Source organism: Theropithecus gelada, chromosome 8, assembly GCF_003255815.1.
Source record: "Theropithecus gelada isolate Dixy chromosome 8, Tgel_1.0, whole genome shotgun sequence".
NCBI classification, from domain to species: domain Eukaryota; kingdom Metazoa; phylum Chordata; class Mammalia; order Primates; family Cercopithecidae; genus Theropithecus; species Theropithecus gelada.
The window spans coordinates 73,582,190-73,604,101 of NC_037676.1; the positions used below are offsets into that span (position 1 = coordinate 73,582,190).

At 34.0% G+C, this 21,912-nt stretch overlaps 1 protein-coding gene across 7 annotated transcripts in view; it reads right to left on the minus strand.

The window, feature by feature from the left end:
• The window catches only part of EYA1 (EYA transcriptional coactivator and phosphatase 1), a 335,219-nt gene that overhangs the window by 154,625 nt on the left and 158,682 nt on the right, over positions 1-21,912 (minus strand). For 3 of the 7 annotated variants that reach the window (XM_025393828.1, XM_025393822.1, XM_025393821.1), the window contains exons 1-3: positions 10,359-10,974; positions 5,182-5,231; positions 3,502-3,629 (exon numbers count right to left, since the gene is read on the minus strand). Coding sequence is in view for 6 of the 7 variants with exons in the window: in XM_025393822.1 (XP_025249607.1) it covers positions 3,502-3,625 (124 nt within the window). In the remaining variant the exon portion in view is untranslated. Of the gene's footprint in view, positions 1-3,501; positions 3,980-5,181; positions 5,232-10,358; positions 10,975-21,912 lie in introns of those variants that run through there. The other 4 variants (XM_025393823.1, XM_025393819.1, XM_025393824.1 and 1 more) reach the window with 2 other exon arrangements.

Here is a 21,912-nt window from a genome sequence, read left to right on the forward strand (position 1 = left end):
AACAAAAATATGCATTAATTCATTTGGAAACATATCACTTCTTACAGTGCTTTCCTCATTGCAAGTCGAGCGTTCATTTATGCTACTATTTTCTATTTTTACCTGTTTATATTTTTATATTGCAAAGATGTATAAACTGGGTGAAACCAACCAATGGTTAACTTCAACAGTAACAATTCACAGAGGGGTTGGAAGGATGTATAAAAATGTGAATAGTTGAAAGTTTTGAAATATGAAACAAACAACTATTATAACTGAAGAACATTTCATGTAGGAAATAAAAAAGCACAGTACTTGAGGCTGTAGCTCAGTGTCTTTCTGTCTTTATCCCTTAGATGAACCATGAAAATAGGCACTAGCCTATGAGTACAGAACCTACAAACATTGAGTCTTAGGATAATTTGGCAGCAGACTTAAGAAGAAACTTAATATTCTCTGCCTTTCCATTCCATTCCCTTCTTGTTTGTTCTTCAGATGAAGTTATGGTTTTTGATACAGGAGATTTTCTTGTTTTCTTAGCCTCATTATAGGAACAAGTGGTGGCAGGAAATAAAAAATATCTCTGAGTGAAAAAAGACAACCTATGTAAATGCAGGCAAAGCCAGCAACTGTGTAAACTAAATGGAAGTTCCATTGACCTAATTAATTTCTATAGGGCTGAGATGATTTTCAGTCGGGCTGCAGAGAAGTCACTTAAATGTAAATCATGGCATATGTAGCTGAAAATGTTCATTGTAGAGTTAGGGGAGGTGATTGACATTTTAAAGATTCTTAAATTGTAATGAATTTCTTGATTTCATTCCTTTAATTCATCAGTAAACACTGCTGTTTTCAAACTAAATAAGATTTCAAAGAAGAAATAGGAAAATCTATAAAGACTATATGCCAGAGAAGTTTGCCAGACATTAATGAATTCGCTAATTTTAAGCTTAACTCCTCTAGTGGTGACAGAGAGGAATGAAATAGATACACTATGAGACATATAAGTAGCATGATAAACTGATTCACACACTTAATTAAAAACCTAGAACTTTCCAATATTGTTTGTATCTAAACAGACATGTAACATCAATCATGAGGGAACTTTGGGTCCATATTTTCAAACTGACTACTAAAATAAAACAATATGTCAGGAGATTGAGAAACTTCATTTATTCTCATTTATATCGATACCTTCTAACTTCACTTTCTAACCACCACAACGCTTGTAAAGTACATTAATGAAGATTACCTGAAACAGGGTGAGATGAGTAATTGTGTTTTTGTCTGAAGTCAAGTCTAAAAAAATTCATTTCCAAGACATAAAACAATTAAGTTTAAGATAAAGAATAAATTCTATGTATTTTCCAGTTTGGTTGAGGAGATCCCATAATTACCTAACATGTTTTAATAGTTTGAACTTATTTTAGTTATGCAAAAATCTAATAAAATGCGATATTCCTAAATATGAATGTGACATCAAGCTATAAAAAGTAAATATTCAGAAATACGTTATTTCTCCACATGTGCTTAGAAAACAAACCACACATCACTCACATAAAGCTATCTAAGGGGAACCCTAAACACACACTCTGTTTCAGTACTGTGTGGTTCTTATTTTGTAGGAGAGAACTTGCCAATAAAATGTTGAGAAAATGAAAACGTATTAGTCCTATTCATTTCTTCATATACAAAAAAATTAACTACCAGTATTTCATAATTGCTCTTCCATATATGTACCGGTATATTCTATTGAGCAAAATATTTTAACATACTTAGTCTTCCTTATTTTTAAGTTAATTTGAATGACTGTCTTATCTGGACTTCACAATGATGGAAATGCCTGTTAAAGGTCACCTATGGGCCTTCTGCAGCTCCTGTCAGTGGCTGCCCTCACGCTGACTCTCGCACGAGGCCTGCCGGCGCAGGGACCTGCCGCGGTCTGGGTGACTACATCCACACCCAGTCTGCACTCCGCAGTAGGCACGCTTTACCTGAAGCCAAAGCCCAAAAGGAGAGGAAACAGGGCTGCTTGCTTTTATTTTATTTGCTCTATAAAATCCACTTACACACTAGAACTACTTTCCTATAAATAATTTAAATTTCTCTCTGATTGCCTATCAAAATGGGAAGAAAAAAGTTTCAGATGAAAAGGCACCTCATGCAGAGATTAATTTTCTGCTACATCAGCAAAGTTTCAATTTTTGATAGTACCCATTTTTCATAAACACTTGAAATGAATGTATTTATGCTAAAAGAAAAATGCAGAATATTTACACATTCAAAGAATCACTGCTGGAATAAAAATCAAAGCATCTCATATCAGAAACAACTGATTTTATATTTTTCCTATTACTAAAAATTACATAACATTATAAGTTTTAAAAGCCTTCACTAACACATACTGGAATATCACATCAAAAAAGACAATAATTTTACAGCAGTTAGCTTTTTTTTAAAAAAAATTGTGTAATGAAAGATCACCATGGTAACTGGGAAATGATGGTTAAGACTTTTGCATATGGATGGAATTCTGGAATATTCTAACATAGATAATTTATCGAACTTCTAGTGAAAGGTATGCTCTGAGTCATCAAGGTCCTGAGGCTTAGTAATGAATAAATAAGCAAAATATTATCTATGAAGAAATAATTTTTCAATAGACTATAGTAGAAATAAATATAATGCAATATGTAATGTATCTTTCCATATGTTGAAGTTGTAAAAATATGCATAGTACCTAAATGACTGCATAACATGTAGCAACAATACATATAACCTTATATGTTTAATCTTAAGTATACATGGATCAAAGTAGGTATTTCTACTTATATAAAATTTATAGAAATATTCATATGTATTAATTACACAGAAATAATTGTAATTGTTCTACATTTAAAGTATGCTATTTAATCTTTAAGTAAATAAATTGTGTGTATATCACCTAAATGATGTTGTATACGCCATAAACAATACTTTTTTTACTTATTTATATTTTCATAGCCGAAGCCATAAGAACACTAGGCACACAAATTATTTCATTGATATTTAGAAACAATCCAGTCCAATGTTTACATTTAAACAAATTCGGCTATATTTAACAACAAAAGGGAAAATAAAATAAAGGAAATAATACCAGGTTTTAATTGATCATACAACAAAACAACACAAATTGATATTGCAGTGTGGACATGATCAATAAGAAGATAAAACACACTCAAAGGTTAAAAATGTCATGCACACAAATACGTATAATATACATGTGTATATATGTATATGCATTTGGCGAAACAAAACCAATCTATGCAATGTTACAATAACCTGGAAACATGAATCTCCTAACAATGAATACGGATTAGTAAGTCACATTATCACCTAAAGAGGAAATATAACAGTAGTTTTACGAATTTGACAACTGAAATCATATTAATGATTTCAATTAATAACAAACCAACTAATAACAAAGCATATACTGATGAAGAAACAAGGTGCAAAGTAAACAGTGAGAAGGCAGACACTCACCTTCGGTGCCATTAGGAGTCATGGAATTACTATTTATATGAGAGTTATCGAGTTTGGGGCCACTGGGGGATTCACTACTACCACTCAGACGGCTATGCGGGCTGGTTAGATCCTGCATTTCCATAGACCTAAAGACAAGAAGCCTTCTGTTTGACAGATGTACCAAATTCATAACACCACTATTTAATGCGCTAATGACTTGACACCTGCTTTGAAACACACTCGCACAAAAGTCCCATTGTATCTATTTCTTAGACTCAAAATAATTCATCTCACATTTTGACTTCAGGCATCCCTTCATCATATGTACTATCAAAAGATGACACTTGCTTTACCTATCCAGCCAGTCACACGAAGTTTTTAAAATTTCATTTTTTCTCTTACACAGTTCATCAAGTCACAAGGTCTAATGTGAGACAATGACACCTATTATACTTTTCAAAGAAAAAATACAGTCATCTTTTTCTTTTTATATTAAAAAGGACCAAAGGCATTACTTTTCTAAAAGAAAAGGCAACTATGTAAAGAAGTAAAATAGAAATAGATCACTTTTCTGGGGAATCTGTTTCATCTAATAAATTAGCACCAGGTACTCCCTTATAATTTACCACCCAATTGTAATTTAATGGGTCTCCAAACCAAATAAAACACTTGAAACCTATAGTCTAGTGACAGGGAATGAGATAGTCCTGATGCATGTGTTTACTCTGGCAAACTACTTAATTGTTCCTCTGTTTCCCTTGAAACAAATGCAGCATTAAAACATTATGATGTCGGCTCACTTGTTTGCTTTGTGGATTACATACAGCGTGCCCAATTGAAAAGGGATAAGGCCAACATATAGTGGGTCCCTGCAAGCATTAGCACTCGGAATACCTCAGCTGTCACTTACTCTGGGAAATAACAACAATTCTACTTCAGTGCTATAATTTTGCAATTTTACCATATAAAACCAGTTAAATGCCCCCTGAAAGTTCTTAGACTCTGCAGTTACTTATTCTATAATGGGTACAAAAGCCACTACTCATGTTCACAATTTCAGAACTATACATTTATATTGAATACCCTATTAGTGAAGAGAGAATTTATTTAAAGTCACTAAAAACACACTTAGATACCATTATTTTCTTACAGCCAATTTCTTAAAAGTTTAGGGCCCATTTACTTTATTTTATACTTTGCATGTTTTTCTAAGAAAAAAGATGGAAGTTTAATGTTTACATATATAAAGTTAATACTATTTGCTCCTCACCCTATCAGGTCAATAAAAGCTACAGTCATTTTAATTTAGAGGTTGCACTTACATTGACTATGGGTATCAGTTTTTAAAACAGTTTAACATGAACCATTTTACTTCTAAAGTGAGCTTTGACTTCCACAAATATTCTGAATTCAAACTAGAAATGGTCTAAAATCCAATTTTTCTCTCCTGATTCTCATTACACATTCACAGTTTTCCTAACACTACAAACTATAGCCCATAATTATTTTCAAACCGAGGTTCCTATTCCCTTTCTACATACTTAAAATGTTTTACAAGCGCATACACACAAACTGTTAAGTAATTTCCAACAGAGGCTGTTGCTATTAATAGAAATAATTAAGAAACACTAGACAAAAATAGATACGGGTCACAGAAAGGTAATCTCCAAAAATGTCAAATATCAACAATATCCTTACCTGCAACTTGAGGAAACAGCAACATCTGAACTGGCTTGAGATGTTTGCACCTGTGATCAGGGGTAAAAAAATTAGAAGCTGTTGTTACTCTGCTTCAGTGTCAGCTCTTAATTATACAGAGCACATGGTTGAGAACGACAATGCTCTCTTTTAACCAAAAGAGAAAAAGGAGGATACTGCAGCAGTGAAAGGCATATTGTCTTTAAGTTGAGGTCTCAACTGTTGTTTCCTCCTGCAGGTCTATCCTCCTCCTCCCCTTGTCAGGGGGGGAAGGCAGCCAAATGACGTGATAGTGATTCATCACTGGCCTATGACAGCTGCAAACGGGATTACCCCTCCCCCAATCAACATGCAAAGCAGCCTTGCCCAGGCAGCTTGGAAAAGGTGCTTGGAAAAAAAATAGCGATTGACAAAATGAGCATGTTTAACAGCAATAGTTCAAGTAGTAATCCTCCAGCATCCTCAGAAGATCTTTCATCTTCTGTTATCACCAGCTGAAATAGAGCTCCCGCCCACCCCTTTGACTCCTGACAGTTTCTTATCCTTATCATAATGGTTTGCTCCTACATTTACTATTTGTCATTTAACATTCACTAAAACAGCTTCTGGGCAACTTTCAGACAATGCTGGACTAACTATAGATGGCAAAGGCAAGTTTTCATACTCAAAGTCACTCCACTGAACAATGTACTCATTTACCCTCGCCAATTTAAAATTCAATGAGTTCTTATTCAGTTCTGCCCAGTAAACTAGAAAATGTAATTAGCATTTTTGGTGGATTTTCCATCTTTTAAACCGAGAAAGAAAATGGAAAGTTTAATAATCAGTTCACCATCTTAGTCAGCTTACATTTTAGTCTCTCTTTTTTCTAGACGAATCTGTACTTCAGGACTTCACTGAACAACTTAACTAATGTGAAGGCTTTGACAGTCACTGCCTGTCTTCCAGAAGCAGCTCAAACTGCCAGCAGGTGATAAGGCTCAGGTAAGGCCAGACTGCTGGCTTGTAGCCTCAGTAGGAGAGCATTCTGCAAAACGTTTAAAAATGGCTCAGAATTCCAAATCTTTGATGTGCATTTTCATTCAACCTGAACTGACATCAATTAGCGTTACAGAACAAAGATGAGAACTGAAGCATCTCAAATGGCATTACAGTTATCCAACCAAACGTCTTCTGTTAAGTCCTGTTATTTTTTAATTATGATTTATGAAATAAGAAATACTACCTTTCCAGCAAGAATAAAGCATCTTTAAAGTCTAACTGTCTTGGTATAATGTTACGTAAAATTTCTAGGTATATGTTTCTACAATACATGCAGGATGAAAAACAATTTTTAAAGGATGCTTGAGTATAAGATACAAATTAAATTTCAATGCCTACAGATGTGTCATTCCATGATAACAGCCTTCTGCAATTTTTGTTAAAATTAATGTTCTCACACAAGTTTAAGTGGTTTCCTTTAGAAACTCCAGCAATATACCTCAAGGATAAATTTCCTTTTTCTTTCTTTTTTTTTTCCCTCCACTTTTATGCACCTGGAATAAATTATAGGTGAGAACTAACTTAGTTTTAAGAACTCTCCTGGCTTAATTATGTGAAAGAGTATTTAAAGCATTCTTTCTGTTAAATGTTAAAGTGCATTTCCATTTTAACATTAGCTGGAAAGTACAATGTTGGAAATATAATTCTAGTTTCAGTATATACTTTGAAAGTTTGGTTAGATTTATATTTGTGCTTTAACCAATCATATTTAAATTTCAAAGTCAAACTGCTGTTAATAAAGAAAAAATGAACTTCAAAACAAGAATTATTCTACCACATTTCACTGAAAAAAATGCATTTTCACTACAACTCATTTCTTTTACACTGGTTCAACTAGACTCTACTGTATTTTCATACTCTACAACTTTTGAAAGTCCATACGCATGATCTACATTTCATTAAGTATACTTCAGATATATTCTTTTGTGTCTCAAGGATTATTTAAACCATGTGTTGTGTGTTACTGTATTTAAAAATGACTCTTTAATCAAAATAACTTTAAAACAACTAATCCTCACTTAGGCTGGTCAGCTGAATCCACATCGTGGTCCAGGAAAAATAAATCTACTCTCAAGAATGCGAATGCAGACAACAATTAGACACAGATGTGAGCAAAATTAGTTACAGTTTACAAAATGCTACACTTCACATGCTTTTAGTTTTTTATGTGTAGTACAAGATTACAGTGCAGAAGGAAACATAGTCTTATAATGACTTATCTAAAAAGAACACCTATTTCTGATTGCTGTTGATTTCCTCTCATGTTTGATAATATCTCTGGAAGTTTCTGTGTTGCAAAGGTCTAAAACCACAATGTGTTTTGAAAATAATTAGGGATATTTCCATTCAAAAGAGAAAAATATTGTTTTATTGTTTGTAGAAAAGTGATGAGGCATTCAGTAAGTTCACATTTTCTGCTTTACACCCATAAACTTAGTATGTTTCTTGTCTTCCCCTAATCTGGTATTTTTAATTCAAATACTTCTATGAGTGCAAAAATATTTCCCGTAACATAACAAATGGTTATCTTATATTACAATCAAGTCATTTCACTTTAATGCTTTTTAAAACTCATTGTATAGGATACTCATAGTCACATATTGACAGAGTTGTGAAAATACAAATAGCAACAAGCAGAACTTCTTAGAATTCAAATTCAAGAATCCTAAACTAGTAACTTTGACTTCTGATTAGTTAATGAGGTCTTTTAAGTTTGCCTTTTTTCTAATTAAATTTATAATTCTTCACAGATGTAACTTTTGTTGATGTTCAATTTGTCTCTCTCATTTTGTTAAACCTCACATAGTACTTCGCCAATCCATTGAATAGCCACATTAAATCTGTTAATACCATGCTCTTCAACCCCAGAAATTATTTCCAGAAGGCAAACTTGCTTTGAGAGATCATCAAACAAGACTTAAGGTACACATTTTATCACATTTTCCCTACCACAGAGCTCAGGATGCAGAGCAAAATTCATGACTTTTGCACTGTTTATTATACTTTGCTAAATTACAAATCAAAAGCATCTGACAGAAGATCATGCGTGAAGCCAAAAAGTTAATAATGTTCTGTGAAAAGTAAACTGTAAATGGAAAGGGATTCTAAATCTCAGCAGCACAGAGCAAATAAAATGTAGGTACTTGTCTAAATTATGGGTTTTCCATAGGCTTTTTTTGCTTGCTAGAAGCAATTTTTATAAAATGACTATAATTTAAAACTTTTTTTTCAAACTGAAAAGAAATTTTCAAAGTGAAAGTACTGAGCTTATCTAAATAAATAGAGTTGGCAGGCAAGCTAGTTTTGTCCAACCACAGATCAACCTGAGTACTCCAAATTTGAAAGACAATGGCAATTTTCTCATCAGAATGTATTTTATATATATAAAAAAGTTTCCTTAGCCATAAATCTGTGTTTTAAGCAGGGTATATTCTTGCTAAAATTTCTCCTCAATCGATATCTCCAACTATGGCATCAGTGTTGTAATGAAAACTTAAATTTTAAAAATAAAACCCTAAACCTAAAATTGAAGTGACGTTCTAGGGAGATGTAGATGTTTTTTAAATGTTAACACTGTATTTCCTTCTTTATCAAAGACTCCATAAAATAAATGCTTTAATACTACTGCTGATTATTTCAAAGTAGTATACTACATTACTTTTTGCAATGCGTCGTTTAAAGAAAATGACACAATAGAGTCCGCATGAAAAAACAAATAAGTATTTAAACCACATGGATGCTACCTATAGCTTTAAAGGATTGTTTTCAATATCAATTTATTTAAAATGTTGAATGAAATACTTTTGATATTTGATTAAACAAGTGGTTTTATTCTAGCTGCAAGTCTTTTTCTTCTTTACAATGTATTCTTATTCGATTTTCACAAATGGAAATTTTCTTCTGAGAAAATCATTTATCATGTCTATGAAACTCACACAGCAGTGGACTTCCATTTGGCCCTCTAAAACTGAACAGTGGCTCAATTAAGCTTCTATGTCTGTCACCGCAAAGAATGTTCAAAGATTGAAAATCCATGACTGCTTGCTCACTTACTGAACACTCTGGGCCTTGGGAGAACTCAAGCATGGAGAAAGTCAAATATCAAATATTTGATAATGCAAAAGCATGACTATACATGTGTGCATGTCCTTAGACCCCAGACTTGGCGGGGGCGGGGAAGACTCACGCAAGCATAAAATAAAACCTACTTTGAAAGACACATTATAAAAACAATCTCAAACCTATAAAACTACACTATGTGCTTACTATCAACTTTTTGTACCCCTTGCCATTTTAAGAAATAAAACATAAAAACGTTTGTCTTGACAGCTCTGAATTTATTGAATTCTTGCAAATGCTATGCTTAAATGTGTTCAAAAACTCCTCCCAAGAAATATAAACCCATGAGTCATTAACAATTCATATACTGATTTTGAATGGCAAATATTTTAAATGATAATTCAAAAGTTTACAGATCTTGTTTTTAACTTCAAGGTCCAGTCAAGCCTTACAAAGTGTCAATAAGAGAAAAATATATTAATTGGGTAAATATTTGTTATATCACCTTTTGAAGATAAGTTTAATATAACGTTTAATTCATTTATTGAAGCAAAAAGATTTTCTTCCTTAAAAAGTGCTATCAATTTAACGTTATCTGTTGTCCTTTCAAATGTTAAATGCTTCATTTTTTCATATCAAATTAAAGTGTGTAAGAAAAGTTATGTATTGCAATGAACATATATGTACCGCTTTATTCAATATCACACAAATATATTTGAGATTTGTGCAGCAATTCAGAAAAGAGATATGAAGTCATCTCCCTACAAGAATATGGTCCTGCATTATATTTATTTATCTGGAGCATAACAAAAGTAATTGTTAACAATTAATTTGTAATTCTCTCTTAATGATCCTAATCGCTCATAATTTGAAGGTTGAGAATTCTACTTCTAGGATGAAGCCCTGTGGCTCATAAAGTACTAGGTACAAAGTGTCATAATTTTCCCCATGCCATAATGTTTTTCTTTGAAAACAAATCAAAACAATAATAAAAGCGCTCCTGTTAGCTTGGGCTTTGCCCACAGGACAGCTGTTGTCAGTCACTACAATTTTTCAAACAGTCAGCTTGTACTTACAGCGCTTACATCTGCTGCATCCACCAGTTTAATGTGTTCCTTCGAATTTTCTGGGTTAGCAAACCTCCATTCCTGACATAGTTTTGCTCCTGGATTGGGACGCGCGAGGGCTCTCAGGCGCTCTGGTGTAGCCGCGGCGCTTCTGGGAGCGGAGCGCCTCTGCAGGGGAAAGCTCGGCGCAGGGGGCAGGCGCCTGGCCGATGCCGCAGGCTCGGGCTGCCGAGCGACTGAGCGAAAACGCGTTCCCCAGGAAGAAACCCGCCACAGTGGACGGCAACAGGAAGGCTTAAAGTCGGAAGTGGCACTGGAGAGTTTCTACCTCGCCCCAAACTCGGAGCCATCAGCTCCCACCGTTCTGTTTGGTAACAGCTTTGCGCCCTGCGCTCCTTCCCCACCAAACAGCAGCCGCAGATAGCATCTGAGAACCCTAGACAAAGAAACAGCAGAATCTCATCCCTCGATTTGTTTGCGCAGCCTTGTAGGTCTGCCCATGGAGCCTCGGGGCTTTTTTTTTTTTTCTTCTTCTTCTTTTTTTTTTTTTTTTTGGTTTTTGCAACGCAAACCACAGCTATTCTCTTGTCCTAAACTTATTGGTTTAAATGCAACAATTGAAAGGATCACTGCTCTGTCTGACTCAACCTTGCTGCTTTAAAAAAAAAAAAAAAAAAAAAAAATTATTATGTAAATGAGCTCGCCCCACGCTATCTGAATAAACAGCTGTGTGAGAATAACTTCTCTGAGACACGGTCAACACACACGCGTCCTCTTGCAACAGTAGTTACCAATTAAGATCTTTGGGGAGTAGTTACACGTTATCTTTTACACTTTTCCTAAACTTTTTTCAGGCCCTGAAACTTAGGGAATCCACTACTTTTCAGAATTTATTTCCCAACTAACGTACCTACTACTGAAACAGGTCTGGGGGAAATAAAAAACTAGAATGGCCATTTCCCTTTAAGTAGAACGCGAAAAAGCAAACGTGCAAGCTATTATCAGTTTAATAATGAAAGCCTGAAGGATGAATCCTAAATGATTTCTAGAATGGCAAGTCTTCGGTGAATAATTCCTTGGATATGAACCAGATAATGTTTCAGTGGTAATATTTTAAAATGATTTTTGGAAAAGCTTCACGTTATCTAGAACTCTTTCTTTACAGTTTATTCTTTAAAAAAATTCTTACCTCAGAATCTATGCATGACAGTGTATAACACTCACCTAAAGAGCTGAGCTTCAGTTAAGATATGTTTTATGCAGATACATGACTTTGGTGCTAAGACTTAACCATTATGTAGATTTCATATATTCAAAGAAGGCATCGTTTGTTTATTTTGATGCTAGTCACTGATTGTAACCAATTTTGTGCTCTAAAATAAAATCTTTATACCCATTGGAGTTTTCTTAAAACTGTTTTGTCATCACCCATAGAATACTATTCTACTTATTAGGTTTTTTATTTTTTTAAAAAAAAGCATCCTCATTTTTTAGGCGCTTGACAGATGTGAAAAAATTTTTTAAAATCACAACTTTTTGCATGACTTTATAATACATTTCCAGATCATCAACTAATAAAACACATAGACACAATCATAACTTTATATTGCTAATACGTAAATGAAAGCACCATTCCGATGAAAACAAAAAATTAAAAAGCTGCTAATGACCAAAATTTAATACAGACTTCCCCCCAACCGCCGAAAGTATGCCAGTCTGAATTCCTCAGAAAAGAACACTTTGTCAAACATAGGCTACAGCTTAAACTGCAAACTCACCTAGGATTTCATTTTGTATAGTACCAGCAAGGAATCATGGGCTAGTCATCTACCATATTTGGGAAGCCAGGTCAAGAAACAGTTGATTGCTATTGGATCTGTTCATATATGCAGCAGAAATAGAATTATGTTACCACCTACTGCACTTTCTCAGACCAGAAGTATCAGTTATTCAATATACTAAAGTATATATGCAGAAAATAAAATACAACTTGTAATGGAGATTTCCAGCATTGTCAGATAAAATGTAATGTTATGGTAATTCAATATGATATCAAACAGTAAACACTTTTGCAACCACATTTATTTCTAAGCTCTAGAAAATCTAAAATTTGAGGTGTTGGTTGGAGAATTAAACAATGTTTGAAATTTTACATTTAGCTGTTGTATTCATGCTTCCAATTGTTTAAAAATTATTTTAGACATAAGAGAGTAAGAAATTATTTTTCTAATCCATGAAAGATTACACTGACAAATCCAGAATATAAGAACTATACAAAATCAAAACAGTGGGAATATTATGTAAAGTGTGTCACATTTATATACAAGTTACTTGCCCACATTATAGTTAAATGTATCATATTATATGTTTTTATGTTGAAATTTAATTTGTATTTATATAACCAAATGAAATATTAAATAAATTATGCATATAATTATGAAGAAAATTAGTGAAAGTATGATGAATGTAATGTGACCACTAATTGATGTGATACAGCTCATGCTACATAATTATGTAACAAAGAGCTCAGTCACTGACTAAAAGTAATATCCATGTGCATATTTACTACTTTTATGGAGTTTCATTTTCCTGAAGCAAAATTAGATGGATTAAAAACAATCACGTTTACCCATAAATTGTGTATGGTTACTACTTCTGAATATCCAATATATAATAATTACTATCACATAAAATTTAAACCAAAAGTAAGTTATCCTATGATAAACAGCCACATTTAAGCTATTAATGACACCCAGTTTGTCATTAAGCTATTAAGGACACCCAGCCTCCTATTTCTAAATCTTCACCAACTATAACTATATTATGTAACTTAACCATACCCTTTAAGGACTAAATTGTTCCCTAAATACAGTCATACATATAACTACAAAATTTAGGAAAATGTGTTGAACATTGCTACTAGTAAAAGGTAATAGAAGAAAGCATTGTTATTTCATATTTGCCATGGAAATCTCAATACATAAATGTATGAAAAGGAATTTTAAATTTTTCCCATATGCTTTTTCCCCAATAAAAAAATACATAATTTTATCTGGAAAGGGAAAATACTTGAAATATTCAACTGTAATGAAATGTTTGAAAACCCTCAAGGAGACAATATCTTTCACAGGCTGTATCGCCAACCAGGTTTTATCTGACAGAGCCAGCTGTTGCCTAGATACCTGCCTGGTTATGTGGAGGAAATCTTCAATTTTGGTAGAAGAGTTTAGTGTTTTAGGTTAAGGGCATGATAAAAAAGATACGCGCATATATATATATATGTATATCTACATGATATTTACATTACATTTGTAATATTAAAACATATTACAAATGTTATTTATATATATGTATATATATGAGAGAGAGACAAGGACAGATACAAGGAACTCATTACAACAATCTAAAAGGTAACTTGGACTTTTCTAAAACTTCATGAGTAAACAATTGATTAATCAAATTAAGTATAACAAATAAACACTGAGAAAACAAAGGATAAAATATGAGTGTCCCTTTTCCTTTTCATTCCAATAATGAAAATAAAGCTATTTTACAGTTTTGAAGTTGTCAATAAATGAGGCACTTTGAAGTTATTTTTCTTCTATTTGTGTTTACTTTGAAATAACTTTAGAAGTCAGCATGCATGCTATTACCTGGTCCAACAGTTTAGTAATCTCTTTGTTTCTATGCTTTTTCTGAGATGATTATTTCTCAAAAATAACAGTACAGTAAGTTGCAAAATATAACCAGCACTTAAAGACTAACGCATTTTGTTAAAAAAGCAAAATCCTAGCCATTATTTCTTCCACATGATTAAAATCAATATGTGAAAGTATTCAACATTTTGTAATTCAGACTGTTCAAAGTAGAATGGCAAATAGAGTATCCCAAAATACTATACTTCCAGTCTTCCTGGTTTCATATAAATTTATTTTTCTTGTGGTCCATGCCATGGCACTACCTCCCTGGCTTCTTTATGGAGCCTTTGGAACCGTGTCTGGATGGCTGACACTATGATCCTTGCTGGCATTTGGAGTGGTCACTTCCATAACCTGCTCTTTCCCCACCAGCACGAGACCTACAATGAGGGTCCTGCTCCCAGGAGCCTTCTGCTGAAATGTAACCAAGTAAAACATCCTCTATTTATTTTAAGAATGATATTAAACCTGCCAAATTGAAGGTCTACCACTATTTTGTGAAATGTTTTCCATTCAAACTCCAACATGATTAGCTTTTAACAGTAAAGTTAAGGAGGTAATTAACTATTAGCTGTACCATGGAAAATTATTTTAATACACATTAAAGTCTTTATACCAACACAATATGAAAATATAACCTATTTCCTGACTTCCTAAAGAGCACGTTTATTATTACATATTAATAATAACATTTATTTATGTAGGGTGGGAAACTTGTTATCCTATGTAGTAATGACTGCCTATCGGATTTTTTTTTTTAAAGTATTATTCTTAATAGAAACTTTGAGCAGCACTTCTTGAAACTAATAGTGATAGCAAGGGCAGTGGCAGATTTTTAAGGAAAGGGGATGAGATAATATATATACTTAAACAAAATGACAAAACAGGTTTCCTCTTTTAAAATCAACTGATTTTCCAAAATGGCAAACAGTTACTTTTTCTTCCTTCTGCCAAAAAATATATAAATAATTGGTCCTGGAAGCATATGTTTAATCTCAGCGATGTTATTTTGCTTTCTCATGCTGTAAAATGGGTTTCTGTTGACATGAAACAACCTAGAAAACCCAGGTTGTTTCTTCTTGAAGATTTTTTCCTCTAAGCCATGGGCAAAACCAATCTTGTCAGCGCCTCCCAAAACATGTAAGAGGATCTGGAAATTTGCTTTGTGTTTTTCAGATTTCATGACAGCTGAGTTCACAGTTTTTAAATTCTTTGGAAACAATGAATAGCTCATGGAGGAAAGATGGGAATTAGCATTTATGAAGTGCTTACTACATGCCAGGCACTGCGCTAGGCATTTTATATTTTTGTGAATCCTGATTTTTTTAAGTGTGAGTGATTTTTCCCTCACTATTTGTTCTGGAACCTGTCTCATTTTTCTAGCACCATCAAAGTCACTTCTAAACGGTAGATGGAGCAACGGGACATTAATGTCTCCTCATTGTATCATCATTTTGAAGCAAGGTGATAGCCCATAAAGTTAACAAAAATCCAGAAAAATGTGTGATATTTGAAATGATACATATTGTTATATACCAAAATAATATATTCAACATGGAAGAGAAAAAAATCACTATATAGTAGCTGATTATTTCTGAGCATATACTGCAAGCAGATTCAAAAATAAAAGCACATTAAATGGTCAATAGAGAAAAAATCCTTGACCTTGAAATGCTCAAATCAGGAGATATGGGATTTTTCTCCTTACATCTTCAAAAAGGTTAATTATTTTCCTAGAGTTTATAAATATCCCAACTTATTCTTTATATTGAAAAGCAGAGTTCGAGTTTACAACAAACAATTATATGCATGTCTTGTTTCATAGTTATATCAATTTATTACATTTTACCTTTCTTAATTTCAGTTACCCAGTATGATGTGCTTTGTTTTTAATAGTTATTATATCATAAACACTTGATTTATTCACTGAGGAAATAATTACAGTAAAAGTGCACTCCACATTTCCTGATGCATTTGGATGTATAGTTTAAGTATTCAGAATCAAGAAGTTCCATTATTATTAAAAAGCAATTGCCAGAGATTGGGGAGAGGGAGCCCCCAAACCTAACAACCTATAGAATTTTTTTCTTCCTTCAAGCAGCATTAACTTTTTCCTCCTCCAGTCTCCCAAATCGGAAAGAAAAGAAAAGAAAAGAAAAAAAAAGAGTAACCTCTAAAGCTGTTTTAGACAGAAGGTCAGAATTCAAAGGATCAGTAACTTAATCCACTGTGCACTACAATCACATTGCTATTGGAAACACAACCAGAAGCACCATTATTCTAGAAGTTTTTATTAAGCAATGTCAATAGGTATACAACCTGGAGGTTTCTCTCTACTGTAAGGTTTATCTAGATTCATACTTGCAAGCGATCAAATTGCCTTGGGTCCTTGGGTTTTACTTTAGTATACTATGGTGTGAAGGAAAAAAAATAGACTCTATAACACATACTAAGGAAAACAATGCTTCAGTTTGTTCAAATACTTAAAACAGAAATCCTTTCTGCAACCCAAATGTAAGTACGATTAAACATTTTGTGGTCTTCAGATACTCATAATTAAGAGGAATGCTTGTTTTAGATGGTTTAATATTTGGGGTATTATACTGATTATTGAAATATGTGATTCATGTTCTTTCAAAAAATATAAACCTGGAAAGTATCCTCTGCCTCTTTCAGGGATTATGTTTTAATATTATCAATGATCTGGTTCACCTGAAATACAGAGTAAAGCAAAGCTAAGGATCTCGGAATTTTGAGTTAGTATGTTTTAAATGTGGAAGATTCTTTAAAACAACACCCTGGTTGATAGAGAGTACAGGCTGGTGGCTTGTTTTTTTAATCAATACAAGGAGAAACAAATAGTTTACCAAGAGGTCAGAGCACCCATAGAGGAGCCCTCTGCTGCACGATTATCATTGACAACCTCTGCTGAAAGATCTGCAAGCCCCCATTAGCTTCGGCCTCTCGGGATTGCTGTTCACTTTCCTTCCTGTCCTTCCCTGAGAGGAGGATTTTCCCTGCTTGTAGAGAGTGGATGCAGGGGAATGGGTAAGGAGAAGGTGAAGGAGGGACAGGACAAAAACAAAGTAAAAAAAAAAAAAAAAGAATTTGCTATTCAAAACAATGATCCAAAACCTGCCCAAGAATCCCAGCCTTTTTAAAAGAATGACAGCCTTTGACTTAGAAATTCTAAAGGAAAAAGACAATGTTTTCAGATATGCAGACTCTATGCATTTTAAATTTGCAGTATCGTCATAGTATACCTGTCTCTTTTAGGATAAATTGTATTCGATAAACCTAAAAATGGACACAAATATGGATGACTGAACTCACCACAAATAAATGTATTCATGAATAATTATTGAAGACTATTAAACAGGAGGGCCCACACCTTTAAGCTCTGTATTTAGAATTTTCCAAAATTATGCCTATTATCAACCCATGAATGACTTACACGTGAAAAGGAAAAAAAATTAGACATTTCACATTAAGATCTTCTTAAGGTTGGGTGCGGTGGCTCACCCCTGAAATCCCAGCACTTTGGGAGGTCAAGGCAGGCAGATCACAAGGTCAGGAGTTGGAGACCAGCCTGACCAACATTGTGAAACCCCATCTCTACTAAAAATAAAAATTAAAAAAATTAGCCAGGCGTGGTGGCACGCACCTGTAATCCCAGCTACTCAGGAGGCTGAGGCAGGAGAATTGCTTGAACCTGGGAGGCGGAGGTTGCAGTGAGACCAGATCACGCCATTGCTCTTCAGCTTGGTGACAGAGCTAGACTCCATCTCAAAAAAAAAAAAAAAAAAAAAAAAAAATCTTCTTAAAGCAATATATGGCAACCCTGATTTCCTATTCCATTTTTGTATATTCTTGAATTTTGTGTCTATCATTATTCAAGGTTGAAATGCTATTCTTTTCCTTAAGCGTGTAGAATTATTAACATCTCTCTATAGTCAAGGGTACTATTCACCAGATTAAAACAAATGCACCAGAGATTCAAGTGAATTCTAATTCTGGTTTCAACACGGGCTTTCTCTATGTCCTTTGTTGTCACAGTACTAATTCTCTCAATTTATAATTTATGACTAGCTAGCTATTAAATGGATGCAGTGGTACACACCTTACCAAAATGGTATGTGGATGAAAATGTTTACTGCTATGGTAAAGCTCCCATGGAGAAAAAAAAATAGCAACAGAAAAGTTAATTTCAAATCAATTTAATTGAATGAGTGTGGAATGAGTGCTTAAACAGGGCATAGTTTCCAGGGTTTAGCACATAGGATGTGCTTGGTGAATGTTATTAAATTAATTAATACATGCACACAAGGCTACTTGAGGGAACATGGCCCTGGTTTGTGAAAGAAAAATGATTTCCTTGAATTTCCTTTGCTTTCATTTTCTTTTTTCTTACAGATTGTTATATTTTCCTTCCACTGAAAACTTTAAAGCTGGACTGGCTAGGGCATTATCATTATAGGAATATTAATTTCATTTTATGTACAAAAATATTTAAAATAATTTATGGGACAAAATTGAGTCCTTAAAAACTGTGCTAGGAATTTGCCATCCTGACAACAGGGAGTGACCAAACAGCAAGGAAATTAAGGTATTAGAACAGACTTGAAATCACTATATTCATATGATGTATGTATTTAAATGGAACAGGAAAAAGGAATAAAAAGTTCAGTTTTAGGCTAAAAAAAAAGCCACCATCTACTGCATTCTAGCTATGTCATATTTTTCCCTAAGTATACTGTTATCTTAATACCAGTTCATATTTCCCTTTTAAATTCCTAACCAAAATAAACAGAAAAATTAATTTAAAAATGTAAAAGAGTACTCAATAGGATGAAAGTATATTTAAAGAAACCCTACATGTCCTGCCTTTCAGAAATAGTTCATTGTAGGTGTGTCCACACCACCATCATTTTTAAATTTTGCAGCTTATAGATGGTTCAGAAATCTAACCAACAAAGTTAGTCAGCTGGTCTGTCAGCTAGTAATCAGTCACTCAATAAATATTTATCATGCATCTAGTATGTGCCAGGTACTACGGGCATAGATGAAACAGTAAACAAGGCAGACGGAATTCCCACACTTAAGGAAATTATGTGTGCATAGAAGTGTAAATAAATGAAAAGATGGCTGACTGAACATATGCATTCATTTTTGCTTTCTCTATAAATCCCCTAGAGCACCAGTAAAGAGTTTTTTCTAAGACATAAATCCCCAAGAATGAAGAAAAGCAGGTAATAGGAAAACAGTAACACATTTCAATTAATTATTTAATTAATTTAGAGACAGGTTCTCACTCTGTCACCCAGACTGGGGTGCAGTGATGCAATCATAGCTGTCTGCATCCTTGACTTGGCAGGCTCAACCAATCCTCCTGCCTCAGCCTCTGAGTAGCTGAGACTACAGGCACTTGCCACCATGCCTAGCTATTCTTTTTTTTAAATTTTAGGTCGATAGTCACTCTATTGCCCAGACAGATCTCAAACTCCTGAGCTCAAGCGATGCTCCCACCTTGGCCTCCCAAAGTGCTGGGATTATAGGCATGAGACACTACACTCAGCCTTAACAAATTTTAAAAGTAGGGGAAAAAAATCTAAACCACGCAGAACATTAGTAACTCACTTAGCAGATATGAGAAAGCTGAATCCTAAGTTGGCAGTAAGGAAAGCTGAAAAGCAATCCAGCTTACACCACCCAACTCCTCCCATCCCCAACATCCTAGCAATCGATGATACCAGGTACTTCTGCAAGTAGAGGTACAAGTATGGCTACCATAAGGAGGATTGGGTACAAGTCAGTATAAGATGCAGTAAGACCCTTTTCTCCACTCTACATAGTCAGCTCTACATAGTCAGTAAAACAAGTAGACTATGGATTGTAGGAGAAGCCCTGGTGTGTGCTGAAGAAGCAGGCACCATTTTGATAACAGGCAGATTATAAAACACTCATGCTGAATGCTGGGAAAACTGCCCCTGCTCCCTTCCTCCCTTCCTCCATAACTTTTCCTCATTAGGGTTCCCAGAACACTGTCAGCCAGTGATCATCCAGGCAGGAGCCTGAATTGGTTTCACTAAGTATTCAGACCAGCCCCAAAGGAAAGATCTAAATCGCTTATATCTGGGGACCTCCTAAGGAGAGAACTCAATCTGATCACTCCAAAGTAAAAACTACGGGCAACAAGTCATTTAACTAAAGTAAAAACCATGGGCAACAGGTCATTAACAAAGTTAATGCCCTACTCTTAAATATAAGCCAACAGTTAAGAATTATGAAGAGTCTGAGGAAAGCTTCTCAAGAAATGTAGAAACCAATGAAAAGAAAAGCAACTTGCAGGAAACAGAGATCAAAGAAAAGCAAATGTCAAAAAAACAAAAATAAACTCCCATTAATATGAAACGAGAAATAAGAGAAGATACTGAAGCCATGAAACAAGATAAGAAAACAACAATAATTTTTTTTTCTTTTAAAAGAACATCTAACAACAAAAAGGAGCCCTTGGAAATAAAAAGTAAGATAACTGGAAAATAAAATTCAAAAAGATTTGAAAATAAAATTGTTGAATTCTCCCAGAGAAGAGAGTAAGAAGAGATGGAAAATAGAGAAGTATAGAAAATATAAGAAAATTAGAAGTTATAGTTCTGGTTGTCCAACACCCAGATAACTAGAGTTTCAGAAAGAGAGGAGGGACAATAAAGGCTAAAATTTAGGTCAATAATTCTAAGATATTTCCTAGGGCATGAGTCTTCGGATTGAAAGAGTGCAATGATTAACTAACAAAAAGAATAAAAACAATTCACACCAATGGATATTATTTGGAAATTTCAGAACACAAAAAAGATGGCCCCTACAAACTCCTAGAGAGAAAAAACAGACCACATACAAAGCCTAGGTCATGACTTGAGACTTCTCAATTGGAACATGTATTTCTAGAAGATAGTAAAGCAATGGCCTCAAATTCCTAGATGACAAATAATTCCCAGCCTACTAAACTTTGTAAGTAGGAAAATTAAGTATTTCAATTAAATTTAAAACATTTTCAGACAAGTGAATTCTCAAAAAGTTAACTTTCCAATCAGGTTGATTTCCCAATCCTTTCTCAGGAAGCTAACAGAGGGTGTGTTCCATTAAATTTAGGAAGCAAATCTCCTTTACAAACTAGATAATCCAAATAGGACAAAGATGAATATAATTTCTGGTGCTTATGGAAGAGGAAATTCTAGAATGATAGTTATGCCCTAGCCATGACAGTCCAAATTGGAGAAGGTCAGAAGGCTCCAGGAACACTTTCATGAAGATGAGGGAATTGATAAAATAACAGATACATCTGAACATATGCAAAGAAGAGGGAAACAAATAGAGAAGAGCACAGAATTGAATTATTAAAAGGACTCAACTTAATTCAACAACACATCAAAAAGATTATACACCATGACCAAGTGAGGGTTATCTCTATGATTCAAGGCTGATTTAACATTTCAAGTCAATAAATATGATACACCACATTAAAAGAATGACACTTCAAAAGCACTGATCACCTCAACAGGTACAAGAATAACATTTAACAAAGTTCAACATCCTCTCATGGTAAAAATTCTCAATGAAATAGGTATAGAAGGAAATTTCCTCAACATAATAAAGGCCATTTATAAGAGGCCTACAGCTAACATCATAATCAATGAAGAAAACCTAAAGGCTTTTCCTCTAAGATCTGGTACAAGGCAAGGATCCCCATTCTCAACATACCACCTCTGTTCAAAATAGTACTGGAAGTATTCACAAGAGCAGTCAGAGAAGAAAGATAAATAGAGGGTATCAAACTTGGAAAGGAAGAAGTAAAAAGTATTTCTGTT